At 43.2% G+C, this 15,439-nt stretch overlaps 1 protein-coding gene across 2 annotated transcripts in view; it reads right to left on the reverse strand.

Annotated features, from left to right (window-relative positions):
* cdh8 (cadherin 8) overlaps nucleotides 1-15,439 on the reverse strand; it is a 143,709-nt gene that overhangs the window by 26,159 nt on the left and 102,111 nt on the right. For both annotated transcript variants that reach the window (XM_030099133.1, XM_030099124.1), the window contains exons 5-6: nucleotides 5,993-6,160; nucleotides 5,698-5,885 (exon numbers count right to left, since the gene is read on the reverse strand). In XM_030099133.1, coding sequence (XP_029954993.1) covers nucleotides 5,698-5,885; nucleotides 5,993-6,160 — 356 coding nt within the window. The remainder of the gene's footprint in view (nucleotides 1-5,697; nucleotides 5,886-5,992; nucleotides 6,161-15,439) is intronic.

Genomic DNA, 15,439 nt, shown 5'->3' on the forward strand with positions numbered 1-15,439 from the left:
AAAGGGGCTTCATTTCTAGCTGTAAAGAATGCGTCTGCACACAGACACACACACACACACACACTTCAGTCATGCAGGAAGCCGCCTCAGGACCACAGAACGACAGCAGAGCCTGGACGGGCGGTCTCAGGGCGGGACATGGAAGTGAAGGTTGCCTAAAAGACTAACACATCTGACATTTGCTTTGTCAACAGTTGGAGATTTTATGACTTTGTGTCAAGTTTGTTCTCCGCCTCTGATGTTTTCTTTACTGGCAGTGAATCGTGGTCCCAGCAGATTGCCTTCGCTCTTATACATTCCACCTCCCACACACTCCATTGTTCACACTTTGACAAAGTCACGCCACATGTCCTTGGGGCTACCGTCATCTTACATCGCAATATAATGGCGCCGCACTTTTGACTGATGTGGAGCTGTTTCTCAGCAGACATTGAACCAGCTATGACTTAAGAACACTCAACCATCAATCATGTGCGTGATTCAGAATATGCAAACACCGCCGACTAAGCAAAGCTTCTTTAGACAGAGAATATGGAATACATGCATGTGTAAGTAGCACGTGCTGCGAGAGCTTTGATAGCGGCTGCTCCAATCTCAGTTACATTTTTCATAGATGTCCTTGAAATTCAGCGCCACCAAGACTTGAGGTTGTTATTAAAATGCATTACACCTTTCACGTGTACATTTTACAAACCTTCAGTTTTGGATGTCCCCAGTCAAGATTTAATTTTTTTCCCCTTAATTCACTTGTCAGAAACCTATCCAAAATGCACATACATCCAAAAGTATCCATCTATCTATCTATCCATCTATCTATCTATGAACTCATTAGGCGACCAGCAGTGAGTGGAGATCATTAGGATGGGGCGTACTTGCGCTTTAAGAGCCATACTTGCACCATTCGGCTCCAGTCTGCAGGCCTGAAGGGACAAGACTGAAGTTTTGCGACAGGAGCGACGCCGGCTTGTTTTCCTCAGGATCGTACACCTGGGAATGTCTTCACCAACACATTTAATGAGCACTGTCTTTTCTTCTCTCAATCGCTGCCAATGTACCCTTGAGCAAGGCAATTAGTGAGGCGGTGCTTCGCCGAGGTGGCTCTGGGTCCGGACAGCAGCGTTCACGTGTGGACGTGTTGAGGAAAGACAGGACGCTGTAGGTTGGTGTCCATCTGCTCCGGTGGCGATGAGGTTTGTGTCGGCAAAACAGGAATTTAACCGACGTCAGAACGAGAGTCGAGGCAGTTCACAAAACACAGCGACCTGCCTTGAGTGCAGGGAGACGGAGCTAAATGACTGAGATGGCAATGTCAAAGAAAAGATATCATGTCAGAAAAAAGTGAGTCAGACCTTTTAGTTTGCCGTCTGATGTCCTCCCAGAGAGGTCTGACATTTTCCTGCTGGCCAGAAACATGTGGAATGTGCTTTTTGAATTCTTCTCTCTCTCGTTTTTCCTACAAAGACTTTCTTTAATAAACAAAAAATAGGTTTGGGCAAGTGGTCCTTCAGTGTTCAGTCTCCTCGGGGGAGGGTGGGGGGGCTCCAGTCTTTAATATTTAATGGCATGTTGCTGAAGCCTCAGTCTGAAAGCTCAGCCCCAAAAATCACTGGTTGAGCTGAAGTAAAAGCAGAGGAATCTGCACTTTACATGACTCTTCAAACTGTACTGGCTGTTTATGTAACCTGTCAGTTGCAGCAGGTTGTTTATAGCAAGCTAGATTATGAAGCTGACCATAGTAGCACAGGCGGCGCTGGTTCCACCCACTGTCGGTGAGATTGTATATGGCACGCCTCCATCAGAGCTTCTCACACGATTACAACAGAATAGCTCCATAAATAGGCTCCATTAACAACAGCATAACTGCAATAACTTTATAGAAAAGCCTTGGAAAACACTTAAATACAGCCATATACAAAGAAATGTACAGAAAAGGCATTTTCCTTTAGCTGGTGGTTTGATTTTTCCAGTCCTTCAGTCCCTCACTATTCAACCTATATTCTCATTCTGAAAACTTTTGGCAGCAGAAGCAGTTCAAGCTATCATGCTTTTCACAGTACATGAGCCGCATTCTCCTGATTTATTTTTTCCTAGTTTTTGGTCATCCAGATTTCTGTGGTTCTTTCATTTGTTGTAATAATAACCAAGCATTGCTTTACATTTGAATCAATGTCAGCGTTTTCATTTTAATTTTAATATTAGTTAATATTAGTTAACTACTTTTGATATAATTATATCGAAGGTGAATTTCACCATGTGCATTTGGCGCCCCCTGCAGGCCACAGCACCCTTCTTCCTCTGTGGGCTAACGGATGATCCTGCTGCGAGCACGGGCAGTTTCTGCAGAATGTTGGCTTGTGGTGGTCTGAAAGTGGAGGAAATCTGACTACTGATCTGCTGGGACCTGAACAAGGTCCGAAGTCAGATGGGGAAGTCCACTGTTTTGATGGTGTGTGTGTGTGTAATTAATGTTAACTATCAATCTGCTGGGTACAGAGTTCGGGTTAGGGTTAGTAAGAAAGTTTTCTCAAAACCAAATAAGTAAGGAAATCAATTCAATCATAAAGTCAGTTTAAATCTAAAATCCAGTGAAATGTCCTCTAAACTTCTCCTGCAGCTGCATTCTGCATTCTGAGTGTTTCTCCAATCTCCCCCTGACAGCATGACTCTGACGATAGTTTGATATCAACCAGGTAGCGAGTTTGGGATCGAGCAGGCAGCGAGCTTTCATGATAGTTTCACTGACATCTCAGAAGTTGGGTGATTTTGGTCATTTCTATAGGAGGCTTCAGGCACACGCTGTCTATATTGATGGCAACCCCCCCCCCCCCACACACACACACACACCCCACACACACATCAATGGAGTTAATGGACTAACACAAAAGTGTAAAAAGCAAAGCAATCTGTTTTTGTTTTGTTTTTTTTTCTCCCATAGTGTGAAATCTCTGCCTGGTGACTGTGTGAAGCTGAACCAACCCGTGAGTCTCTGGCCGGCGGCTTTAAGAGGAAGGCGTATCAGACTGACATCTCAGATAATCTGAAGGCTGATTCCAAACCTGAAGACTTCAGCAGCTCCACAGCCTGACGGACTCTTTGCCAAAAAGCACCGAGAACAAACACACTGTAACAGACTCCATGACTTTTTCCCGAGATTTTACCAATACCCTGAAACTAGGACAGAAATATGTGAAATATGTTTCCATTGGCAGATGCACAACCACCTTTTCTCTTGTGTAGAAACTGCAGTCTTCATGTGGCAAAAAAAAAAAAAAAACCTTTACAAACCGACTCAAACACACCAGGGCAGCCTGGAACAAGTCTCACTATGTATATTCTATTAATCCAAACACAACAATAGGCCCTTTCTCCAATCCCAAACAGTCCATCAACACAATAAATAGCCTCAGCATGAAGATGTGATTAGAAAATGGTTCTGAATAACACAAACATCTACCAGAGAAACATTTCAGACAACGCTTATCAAGCTCTTTGTATTTCAGGGGCCACATACAGCCTCACTGAATCCTAACTGTCGGAACCAGCGTGAAGCAACACATAACCACAGAATAACATCTCATGCCTGACATTTGATGTGTGGTTGATAAATTAAAGAGGCTCGGGGAGTGTTTGTACTCTTTCTGGAGGAAATGGTGCAGTCTATTTAGTGAAGTGAGAAACTCTGTCACTCAAACCACGGCGAGCAGCAAAAACAAGCCGAGCAAATCAGTTTGAAAGGCAGATAATGGTCTGTTTCTAAATAAACTGCTGGAGCTCCGATGAACTACTGCTGCTCCGCATTAAAGCGGCTCAAACCAAAAAGCTGCAGACCAAACACAGACTCGTGATTCTTTTATACATTTAGAAGATGTGTGAATTTTCAGTTAAACATTATTAGCTCAACAATCCCAAATGTGAACTGAGTCCAGTACACCAAGAGGTTTACATCTTTAGAAAATGCATTCTAGCCAGTGGACTCTGTGATCATGATTGAGCTTTAATGCGAAAGCAAAAAACTTCTTTTATATTATGGAGGTCTGTTTAAACTAAAATGGTGCTGAAAATGCAACTTTTCTGAAACGCTCCTGCTGCTCCTGCATTGTTCTGACAGTAATCCTTCTCCATTTTATTTCCATTGAAACACTGCTGTGAAAAAGAGGCCTCAGTCTGTCCAGTGCACAGCATAACACTCACTGTTTAGCGTGACAGTCTACATTAAAAAAAAAAAAAAAAAAACATTAAGTGCGTATTCCAGATTACTATAAATTGGACTTTATGCTAATAAATTACTGGTAATCTGCGCACCATGATTTATGGCGATGAAAGTGTAGTTTTTGAAATTACATTTGAAAAGAACATCAGCATCAGCTCAGGTTTGAGCAGCTGCTGTTACGGTGGAGAGCTGATTAATCATAGGTTATGAGCTGAACACTTTCTTATCCCCGCTCACACTGACGTACGGAGTCCGCCGAGGTCTGCGGATCGCAGTGAACTGCAGTATGGGAAGTTGAATGAGAAGCGGTTTCTCCCTGACGTCTCACCACTGATGGATGCTGACAGTGTCCTTCGGGTGCTGGAGGACTCACGGCGTATATGGTGTGTGTATGGTCAAGTAAAATCCGTTGTACTTGTATGATGACAATAAACGCATTCTATTCTATTCTACTTTAAGAAAAAGCGCGGTTCGATGTTGCACAGTTGCTACAGTTGGAGGAGGGATGTGATGAATCACGTAGAGATGGCGTTCTGCTCTCCAGCAGTTCAGGCTACATCTCACATCGTTGTGGACAGTTCAATCTCATAAAAAGGTCTTTTTGATTGAAATTCCATGTGCATTGCGCCGCACGACCACACAGGCATGAATAAAACAGTATAAAAGTCCAGGTGAATGGTGGAACGTAACACTCCTCAGTCTGTTGTCTCTTTCCTTTCAGTGTGGCGCCCGTCTTGGTGCACGGCCATGAGCCGTGTTGGCAGAACAGCTCCAAACTGAATTTGCCCTATGGGGATAAGGTTTCTTGAATCTTAAATTGTGATGTTTCATCCACAATTATTCTATTTGGCATTGCTGATTGTCCTACGCCTATGTACCATCTGCTATGGTTTCAGAGTGACAGTAATTTCATACCTTTCCGACTCCGGACGCATATTATGGATTGATCTGGACTGTTCAGGTAAAACGCCACACTAGCCAGTCCGCCACAGTCAGCCGCCAAAAAGTAAACATGTTTCATTCTCTGAACAGTATTTCAGACGGTCTGGGAAGGATGTGGACTGCAGAGTATTGATTTTGTGAAGCCTCATACTTGACAATTTCACTATGCCTGACTGTACGGAGTCCAGTATGAAACAGGGTGTCAGGTTTGTTGTTGCTCTTCTTTGTCCCACAGCTTTTTCTTTGCGGTTTATCTCAAAATTCAGATTTCCTCTTGTGCTCTGATATACTTCACAATTTCCTCCAACAGCGTATCCGACTCCACACTTTCTCATTTCTTTTTGTGCTTGTGCGGGCTAAGACCTCCATCCGATGGCCTCCTGGTGAACTCAAGGGCAGCAACAGCACCATTTTCCATTGAATTGTTCATAAGTAAAAATGGTCTAACGCACATAAAATCTTTGTTTGATAGAACTTCTGTTATTATTCACTAAAACCACACAAATCTAAAGCACAATCGATTTGTCTAGGTTTTCAGGTCTTACCTTTTTCAGACGGAGAATTCCTTCTTGCGTCTGCGAGTCGGTGATAATCTCAAACATGCCCTGGTCGTCTCCCTCGATGATGTTGTATGTGGACTTGGCGTTGTCGCCAATGTCTCGATCGTTGGCCTTCACCTTGCCGCCCATTTTCCCAATTGGCAGGTCTTCAGGGATTGTGAACTCATACAAACCTGGGAAGAAATGCAAATTTATTTGGCTTCCACTCACTGCTGATCAAAGCAGAATGAATTATGACCGATCCTTCTTCAACGGACTGAAAATGCTGACGGTCACTTACTCTTGGAGAACTTTGGCGGATTGTCGTTGATGTCGGTCAGCGTGACGGTGACAGTGGTGGTCCCTGACAAGCCACCCGAGTGGCCTCCCATGTCTTTAGCCTGAATGACCACCAGGTACTCCTCCCTCATCTCCCGGTCCATCCCGTGGAGGGCGATCTTGATGGTGGCTGCAGGTGGAAACAGGTTTGTGATTAATGCAACCTTGAACGTGACTTATGGATCCACTCTGCACGCTACTGCTCAGGTGATTCTGTACAAAACGGGAATATAAGCGCCTTCATGCCCACTCTGCTCCGTGGTTTACAACGTGCATTACTCCAGACCATGACTTCACAAAACACAGAGTCCATATCAAGCAGGGACAAAACCAAATCCCCGTTGGTTTATGCTGTGACGGAGCTGTGTGAGTGTAGTGAGGTGCTCGTGACTGAGCCTGTCCCTGCTCCCAGAATCAGCTGTGTTTGTTTTTGAATGTGTTGTTCCGCCGTCTGCAGTCATTTGTATTCTGATTGAGTGTGAATTATGCTGTCTGTCTTGTATAATCTTGAATATTGTATGCAGAATGGACCTTATTGACTCCGCCGCAGCTCTGAATATAAAAAGGGCTCAGCTCTGGCATATATGGATAATCCACTCAGGAAACAGAGGCCCGCAGGATCATCAAATGAATATAAAACCCCTCATAAAAGCCCGGCTTTGGCATGACACCCTGTCTTGGTCCTGAGCTGCCTCCAACAATGATAATATGCCGCGCTATGATGAAAAGCATCGGAGGGCTGAGGATGTTTTCCACCAATGCATTTTATTCTCGGAATAGCTTTTTCTGAGATATGTCGCATAATTTCAGGGTCAGTTTATGCTTTTCAAGGTCACACACACACACGGAGGAAGCATTTGTGATCTAAACAAGAGAAGATGGTGAGGGAGGAGAGAGCGTATGGAGCCAGACACCTCATCAGTATGATTCCCTGGATGGAGCGACAGCTCTTTGGCTCAGACGCCAAACAAAATTCTATACATGGACTGTGGGATTGAAACAACAAATTGATTTGGATCAGTTGGTCACAGCGGCCCCACAGACTCGCACTCTGCTGACTTTTAGCATGTTATGACTGAGTCTTGTTGAGTATTGTCAGCACAATGTGATGTCTTAATTTGAATGTACTCTTCTCTGACTTGTTGTCATGCAGTTACTCACTTTACTGGAAAACAAGTATTACAAAAAAATGTTGTACGGGGTCCATCACGGGCCACCTGCCTTGATATACATATCGTCCTTATTTTGAAATGGGCCTCTGTCTCCGGCTTCAGGCTAATGGACTTCCTCTGCTGTGTCTGACTGCTGCTCCCTGATGGGTTTCACCAGCGCCTAAGGCCCCGTTTACACGACAGTGTCTCGAGTGAAAACACAAGGATGTGTTTTAACTTCAGACGTCATGTAAACATGTGATGGTCTTCACCTGCTCCCTCTTTGTACCCGTGTGTGTTTCGATGTCGGTAGCTCTCCACGGTCTGAGTCTGGGTTCTGTGTGTTTGGACTTTCCAGTGAATCGGCAGTAGTTGCCTGTAATCTCCAGGATTTTGTGATTTTGGTAATTTGGATTGGTTTTTGGTTTTTGGTTTGCTCCAACAGAATGAGCTTCCGCTCCAACAATGGCAGTGTTTGGCATCTTGTGTTCGCCTCTGAGCCTAAACTAATAGAACCAACCACTAGAACACAAAGAGGATGTTCAATTGGAACTACAGCGACCTGATGAACTAGGGTAGGCACAGGTGAAAGAAATTGGGGAAGGACATAGAAATCACTGGTGAGGAGGGGGAGCCAAGGAGTGGAGACGAGGCAGTTTGCATGGCAATGATTCACCTTTACACAGCCATGTTCTGAAAACGATGTCCGTTGACATGGAAACGGCAGAAACTCTGAAAATTCTGTTGTTGGAATGCCACAGAGGAGCTACTGTTGTTCAAAGCAAGCAGGCTGGCTTTTCTAGAAGGTTCAGGGTGGTTGTTTGTAGGTATGTTAAGGCACAGATTGGTCTTGGACTTGGTCTAACCCCTGAAATGTCCTCCAAAAGCGGACAGGCTTCAGTGTCAGACCAGGGAGTCTATTAGTCAGCATCTTTTGAAGGGCAGCGTGCCTCTGCTTGGTTTACCTGGGAAAATATAATATAGCATGATGCATTATATGACAGGGGAAAAGGCATTTTATTTTCCGGACAAAGTAAATAGGCATCACTGGGACATTCCATGAACCAAATATGCCCTTTTCATGATAACGGTATTCACTGGTGGCAGCGGCAACAGGGTAATGAGTCCTGCTGCAAGGCAGGTATCAGGAATTCCCCAAAACTCACTTCGAATGAGCAGTCTCTGACATGATCAACGAGCTTAAAACCTCCAGGATGTGCTGCCAAATACTATAAGATACATTCAGGAAAGACATTGGTCTGTTTCAGGGCTGCATGACAGGAGTCAGGTGGTTTTAATGTTGTGGCTGATCAGCGTCTCTCCATCATTATGCAACCTGGCCTCTATCCGGCAGCGCTGTGAGCGACGGTACTATCAAGTGCATGCTAAAAAGGAGCTGACAGTGTTGGTTATAGCTTCAAAAGTTGTGCAACAACAACAGGACTGCAGGTAATTCAGCCCATCTGTTTTTGGAATCGCTCGTAGATCGTGGCTGCGTGCGGCCGCTGCTAACTCGGGCTGCCAGGCTCGCTTCCCTTCTCCACCGCTTCTCGCTGCAGCTGCTCACTCATGCACACTTATGCCTCCAAACGTAAGCGCTACGCCGGGGCAAACATGTCTATTACTGGGGGCACTACAACTCAAGTGAGGACGGCATCGGTCTAATTGAAACATGAAGCGACCGGCGACAAGACGACATAAACCTGGAAAAACATCTCAGAGAGAAACAATCTACTCATTACAGCTGCTGATGGAGTTGAAAAACAGAAGCCTGGCAAAGTTTTTAAATGTGCTGTTGATGGAGGCATTAAAGTGGTTCACAGAGATCATAATCAAGAAAATAATCATGAAATCGTGACATGTATCTTCGCTTATTTATTTAAACTTTATTTTTCCAGTTATTTAAAAACGGATTCACATTTAGACAAAATCAGCTTTCAAAATGATAAAATATGTATCAGAAACTCTCTTTCCTAGAGATTTTGAGCATCCATTTTTTTTACCTACCAAACATAAAATGAAATGGACACATTAAAAAAAACTTTTTTCATCTAAAAACAGAATGTATTTAAGAGATTTGCAACAACAAGGAGTGAAAACAGAGATCTCGATCACTAATAAACTTTTTTTTTCTTGTTTACTGATTGTTTTCTGCATGTGAGCCCAACGGGAACCCTGGGAAGTCTCCTGTGAGTCTGGTTGCACAGGTTTCTTCCTGTTAAAGGGATTTTTTTTCCTTTCCTCTGTCCCTTGTACTTTCTAATGTAGAATTGTTTTTTTGGAAGAGTGTTTTGAAACAACTCTTCTTTATTTGGAGTTATAGAAATAAACTGTATTAACCTGAATAGAAATCACCTAACTTAAATTTCCATTATTTCAAATGAAGAGCTTAAAAATCACAGTAAGACTTCTGAAGCTCTGTATCTACAGCTCCTGTTCTGAACACACTACCTGTCATTTCCCGTGTCGTGGAGGTCAAACCCGCGTGGTGATTTATGTGACCTGCTGCTGTAAAAGTGTATTTTCCCTCTGAGAATCGATCAGGTAATCTATCTGTCTATCTAAGCTTTCACAGCAGGGAGTGTGGATCATGCATGATCAATGGCGAAGCATTCCTTTTGTTTCTGGGAGAAATGAAGCCATGATCGGTGCTACTGGGATGTTTTTCTTAGAAACACATGAAAATGTAAAGTCTTTTGCTCTTATATACAGAGAGGGAGAACTGAACTGAGTGCTTTCACTATGAGGCGACGTCCAGACAGCAAACGCTGCACATCGGCACAGAAACGAGCAGCATGGAGCTTGGTGGATTCTCTGGAACGCTTCTGCATCTACAGGAAAGCGATTTACAGCTTCTTAACCCGTTATCAGGCAGGTGTCACCATGTGGTAACATTAGCACTTCCTCCTGTTATTTAAACTCTAAGAAGTTCATTAAACTGGGATCAGTAAAGCTTGTGGAGGATTTGTAAGATTTTTTTCTCTCAGATTTGACAATCTTTCAGCTTTACTCAGCTCAGAACAACAGTAAAGCAGGATGTGTTTCCTCACTGACACTAATGTGATGATATGTCCACATCAAGCTGGAGCCAGCTAAAGTATCAATTAACCTCGAATTACACATGAGGAGATCAGAGGCTGCTCTCAGCAGGGGGTCAAATACTAAAACATGTCAGTGCATAGCTTCCTCTCAGATCTTTGACATTTGGAGGCATTTAGAACATATAGGACACGACACAGCATTTCTAACATGGAAACATTTCGGTGTGTCTCAGGAGTCCACCGACTCGATGACGGCGCTCAGAGCCTCTGAAAAAGCTGCTTTTTGAAAGCGGCTCACCAGGTGAAACTATTTAAAAACAATCCCACTCTGCTGCCGTTGAAACTGGGGAAAATGCTACTTTTTGAAAAGACTCGTGTTCTGACTCCGTGTGTTCTCCTGACATCAGAGTCCTGACAGTCCAGATCCTCCTGGTCCGGGTGGCTTTAGAGTTGACAGTTCTGTTCTGTCCATATGAATGTCTGTGTTCTCCAGTACTGTTCATTATTAGAGTGTATTGTTCTCTGTGGTTTCATTCCTGAAACGAACCGACAGCAGCAGCTCATGTCCAGCGCGCTCGCTGCAGTTTTCAGAACGCTGCTGTGCAAGAGTGAAGCTTTTCTGAAGCAGAAACCTGGCAGTGAAGCCTTTTCTCTTGAAACATTGTGTAAATGGGACCTTAATCTTGCCAAAAGTCAAATAATTTAAACTATGATTCCACTTATATCAGTAAAAGAGAAAAACGTCCAAAATGTGTGATGCATTTGATTGAAGTGGTTTTCCATCAGCTGAGTGTTCGTCCTAAATGTTAAATGTCCCGGTCCTGGAACGCCGCAGCGAGCTGCCCTGTCACCGGGGTGTGAATTCTAAATAATATTATTATTAATAATGGTAATGACTTCTCCCTTTCAGCAGGAAGCCTCCTCAGCAGTGTCATCATGCATAAAGTTGTGTGGAAGCCGGCTCCAGATTGGGTGTCTAATTGCTTTTTCAGCGGACTTTTGAACATGTGTCTGAAAGCAATATGATTAAATAATGGTGAAGTAACATTAATAAGGAATGAGATGGAAATCGACGGCTCACACTTTGGAAAAACAGCGCACCATAAACAAGGGCCACAAATGGAAGCCCACAAAAAAAAGAAGAAAGAAAAGAATGTGCATAATTAGGACCAACGCTTCGGTTCGCCCACACGGCTGAGCGGCGGCGCACGGCTGCGGCGCGCGGACGGCGGGGTCGCGGATGGCGTGGACGGCTTCGGGATTAGCATTCAGGCTTTGTGTGACTGCGGTGCACATGCAGATGGCTCGTTCAAGGGAGCCAGATGTTTTAATGAATGTTAATGAAAAATAAAAGGTAAGGGGAAAACAACCATTAGAATGCGTTTGACACTTACACTGGAAATGAAACGCATTCGATAAATAAATAAACACCGCAGCCCAATTCATCACTTGGTTAATGGTCGGTGGAAAGGGAAAGGAGAAAAAAGTTGAGGCAAATATCTATGGAAATGAGTGTTTGTCTATCCTCCCTTTTCAGTGATTAGGAATTAATTTGAATAATTAACGATGATCAACAGAGATGAGAGTGTTGCTGCTAGCAGGATGACTGAAGTGTGTGTGTGTGTGTGTGTGTGTGTGTGTGTGTGTGTGTGTGTGTGTGTGTGTGTGCAGCATTAAGTGACTTGTTTGTGTTGCTCTTTTCACTTATGGAGTCATTTGTTTGGGTGAGCAGAGGAGAGGCAGTTTACCTGGTTGTTGTTTGCTAATAGGAACTCGGGCTAATCACAGCTGGGATCAGAGATTCAAACCTCTACCCTGAATGTTGGGTGTGAAGAACTCCACAAAATCAGTACGAAGTGTTTCAGTCGTCTGACAGCTTGACTGTTATCAGAGAAAACTCTATAAGAACCAATATCGTCATCATTCAGACTTTTCTCGATGGGCCCATAAAGTTATAATTTGCCAACAAAATATTTTCGATCCATGGTTATAATGACAATTTGCCAAGAATTTAATTAAAGATGTTCCGAAATCAGTAGTGCTCATGCTTGAACTCAAGCCCCGATACAACCCAGTGAGCATTGCATGAGGACACTTCTCCCTTTTTTTGAGCTGATCACATTGTTTGTTGCACAGCGGGAGAATTTCTTCGTTGCAGTGGTGAGTGGACAGTGATAAAAAGATTACAAACAATATAGAAACGACAACAGTGGTCAAAGTATGTTATGATCACGTTATATTTGCATTGAATAAATCAATAAATGAGGTTTATTGCACACAGAACAGTATTGGACATTAAAAAAAGTTGGGTTTTGTTTCTTTTCATTTTTCACTTTCTATTTTGTTTCTTTGCTTTTCCTCACCTGTTGAAGGTTATAAAAAGAAGAAAAAAGTTGCGACTTTTTTTTCCTTTCTTTTCATTTTCCTTAGATTTTCTTATCCTTCACTGTTCAAGATATTTCAAAGAAGAAAAAAAGATTGTCCATGTTTTAATAATTTTAACAGATCGGACTGAATGTGTCTCCTTTATCTTCCAACAGTTTCACTTAACTTTTCCTGGCTTACTTGCTGTGGAATGTTCAATATTAATAATGTTAACCATCATCACACTGTTCCCATGTTAAAGGTCCAGTGGTCAGTGTAGAAATAACACCAGCACACATCCTGGACTTTACTTTGTGGCCTCAACACTGAAAACACTCCCTCATAAAACATTAATGAGCCGTCACAAATGTGTTTATGGAAGGTATTTTGTAGATATTGTCAGTGAGATGACCCCGTGGCCTGAATGTGTGTGTGTGTGTGTGTGTGTGTGTGTGTGTGTGTGTGTGGAGGTTTGTGTTAATGCACAGAGTTACATAACGGCTCATAGATATTCATGTCCTCGTCACACAGATGTCGCCTCGATGTTCCATCTCATGTTTAATAAAGAGGAAAAACACAAGTCCTAATCAGTTCAGCACGGTTTCAGCTCCAGCTCGCTGCGATAACACTGCAACATTTTTGTTTTGTTTTTTTTTGCTGCAATTATTTGCAGTTAAGTGCAGAGACAATCAGCCTGCAGGCAAAGGTTGGAAGTGCAGAAACATCCTGCCTGCTCCGACCGAACTGCTGGAGAACTGCTCCACCGGCAGCAGGAACAGGCTCCGACCGCTCAGCCGGGGCGCGCTGCATTTCAACACCACCCAACTCACAACACCGCAAAACTAATATGATAGATGGAGTTAGAACCTTCAAAACAGACAGATAGCTAGATAGATTGGTTGATAGATTTATAACAATTTTCAGCTGCTTCTCCCCTTTTCCTATTCTTTTTGGTGCTTTAGCCATTTTAACAGTCTTACCTACTTTAGGATTTTGAAGATCTTCAACCTCTCAGAGTCCTTTCACACTTGGTTTCAAGTGAAAATGTCCTTTTAGCATTGTCATTTCAGAAAAAGCTTTGTATTTACACAACATTTTGAACACAATGCTTTTATCCGGAAACAGCAGGAACGCTGAAAACCATCTAGTGAGCATGCCGGGCCACTAGGGGGCGCTACTGTGTTTTCCTCCATCTCCATGGAGACAGAGCTTTCAAACAAATTGCATTTTCAGTGAGTCCACCGTTATCAAACAAAGCAATGAAGTGTTTCCATTTGAAAATGTCGTGTAAACAACCGGAGCCTGAAGCTAACGTAACTTTTCGAGCTAATTTATCTTTCTGTGTCAACTGTTTGTTTTTGTTTTAGCTGTTCCAGGAATTTAAACTTTTTTGCCTGCTGTTAGTAGTTGTTCAGGCCTTTAAAGTCAATGTTTCAGCAGGTTTAGAGTGTTTTGCATCCTCCACTGTCTGAGCCTTTGGGTTAGCATCTGAGCCGGTTGATCCATCCAGTCCTCTGTCGCTGCTGAGCCTTTTGTCGTGGTTGGACCTTGTGCTCCATCATCTCCTCCACGTTCAATGAGCTCGACCTTCTCCAGCTGGAGTTAGTCCTGAGTGTGACTCCCGCAGACACTCGGTCAAACTGCCATAGCCCTCATCTGGACCTGCCGAGACTCTCTGAGCTCATTTATCTCAGTCGAAGCGGTAATGAAAGAGGACGATGTTTAAATACCGAGCGCTTCTGGTCTGCCGTGCCCAGTCCCGGCTGGAAGGTGGGAAGAAGCCCCGAGAAATAATCCTCCGATGTAATCACGCTCTCGCTGTAAAGCCCATTTCTCCCCTTTGTGTGCCATCGTGGGCGTGGCCTTCATTCATCACATTTGGTGATCCATTATGCTCTCCGTTGGTTGGAAACAGACAAAAGACTTGCACATTGTATTAATAGCTCCCATTAAATTTAATGAAGCAACGTTTCCATCTCGCACAGATCTTGGTCAGGCTTTGTCAGGCAAACAATGACGAACAGCACAAAGAGCTTCGCCCGCCCTGCAGAGGTGTCCCCTCTTTGTGTCTCCTCTTTAAAAGTCACAGTGATTACAGCGGGCCTGCGGAGCGCCCGGGAACATATTTATTGCATAATCTTGCAATGACCTGCCGTGGGTAATTTGACGTGGCTGTCCTACACGGCGGCTCCGACACCAGCGTGTCACATTAAGTGGCTTACTGCCTTTGGCTTCTTTAAAGGAAACCACGGTCTGTGTTTTCATGTTCAAAAGGAAATTTTCTGTGCATCTTTAAGCTCGTGTCGGTTTGAGGCTTCTCTTCCTGAGAGTCCACTCTCCACCTGCAAGACTTAGATACTTCTGAGTCTGATGACAAGCAGCATCAAGTGCTTGTAATTTGACACCAGCCTTGGGCTGGTTCCATATCTCCCTATAGGTTAAACAGATAAATATCTTAACTGATTTCTGTTATTACTATTATTTTCTGGCCCTTTTAAATTAATATTACAGTTTTTGTCTTATTTTTGGTTTATATTTAACTATGATGATTATTCCTTTTTATGGTTTACTTGCTGTTTCTGTTATGAGCTGTAAAATTGTTTTAAGAATTCTTTCAGAACGGAATGTGTTCTCCACTTTGCATGTTACAACATCGAAAGTAAAAATCTCTGAAGACATAAACATTAAAATCAACAAAAATGTAAACAACTAAGTGAATAGCAGTGTTGTTATTTTAGTTCCAGATATTTAGATAAGAAGAAACCTCTAAGTTGAGACATTAACATCATCTACATAAGTGTTTGTATTATCATAAATCATAATGATTACATTTGGCGTCTTTATCTGGTATTG

Source organism: Salarias fasciatus, chromosome 1, assembly GCF_902148845.1.
Source record: "Salarias fasciatus chromosome 1, fSalaFa1.1, whole genome shotgun sequence".
Lineage (NCBI taxonomy): Eukaryota > Metazoa > Chordata > Actinopteri > Blenniiformes > Blenniidae > Salarias > Salarias fasciatus.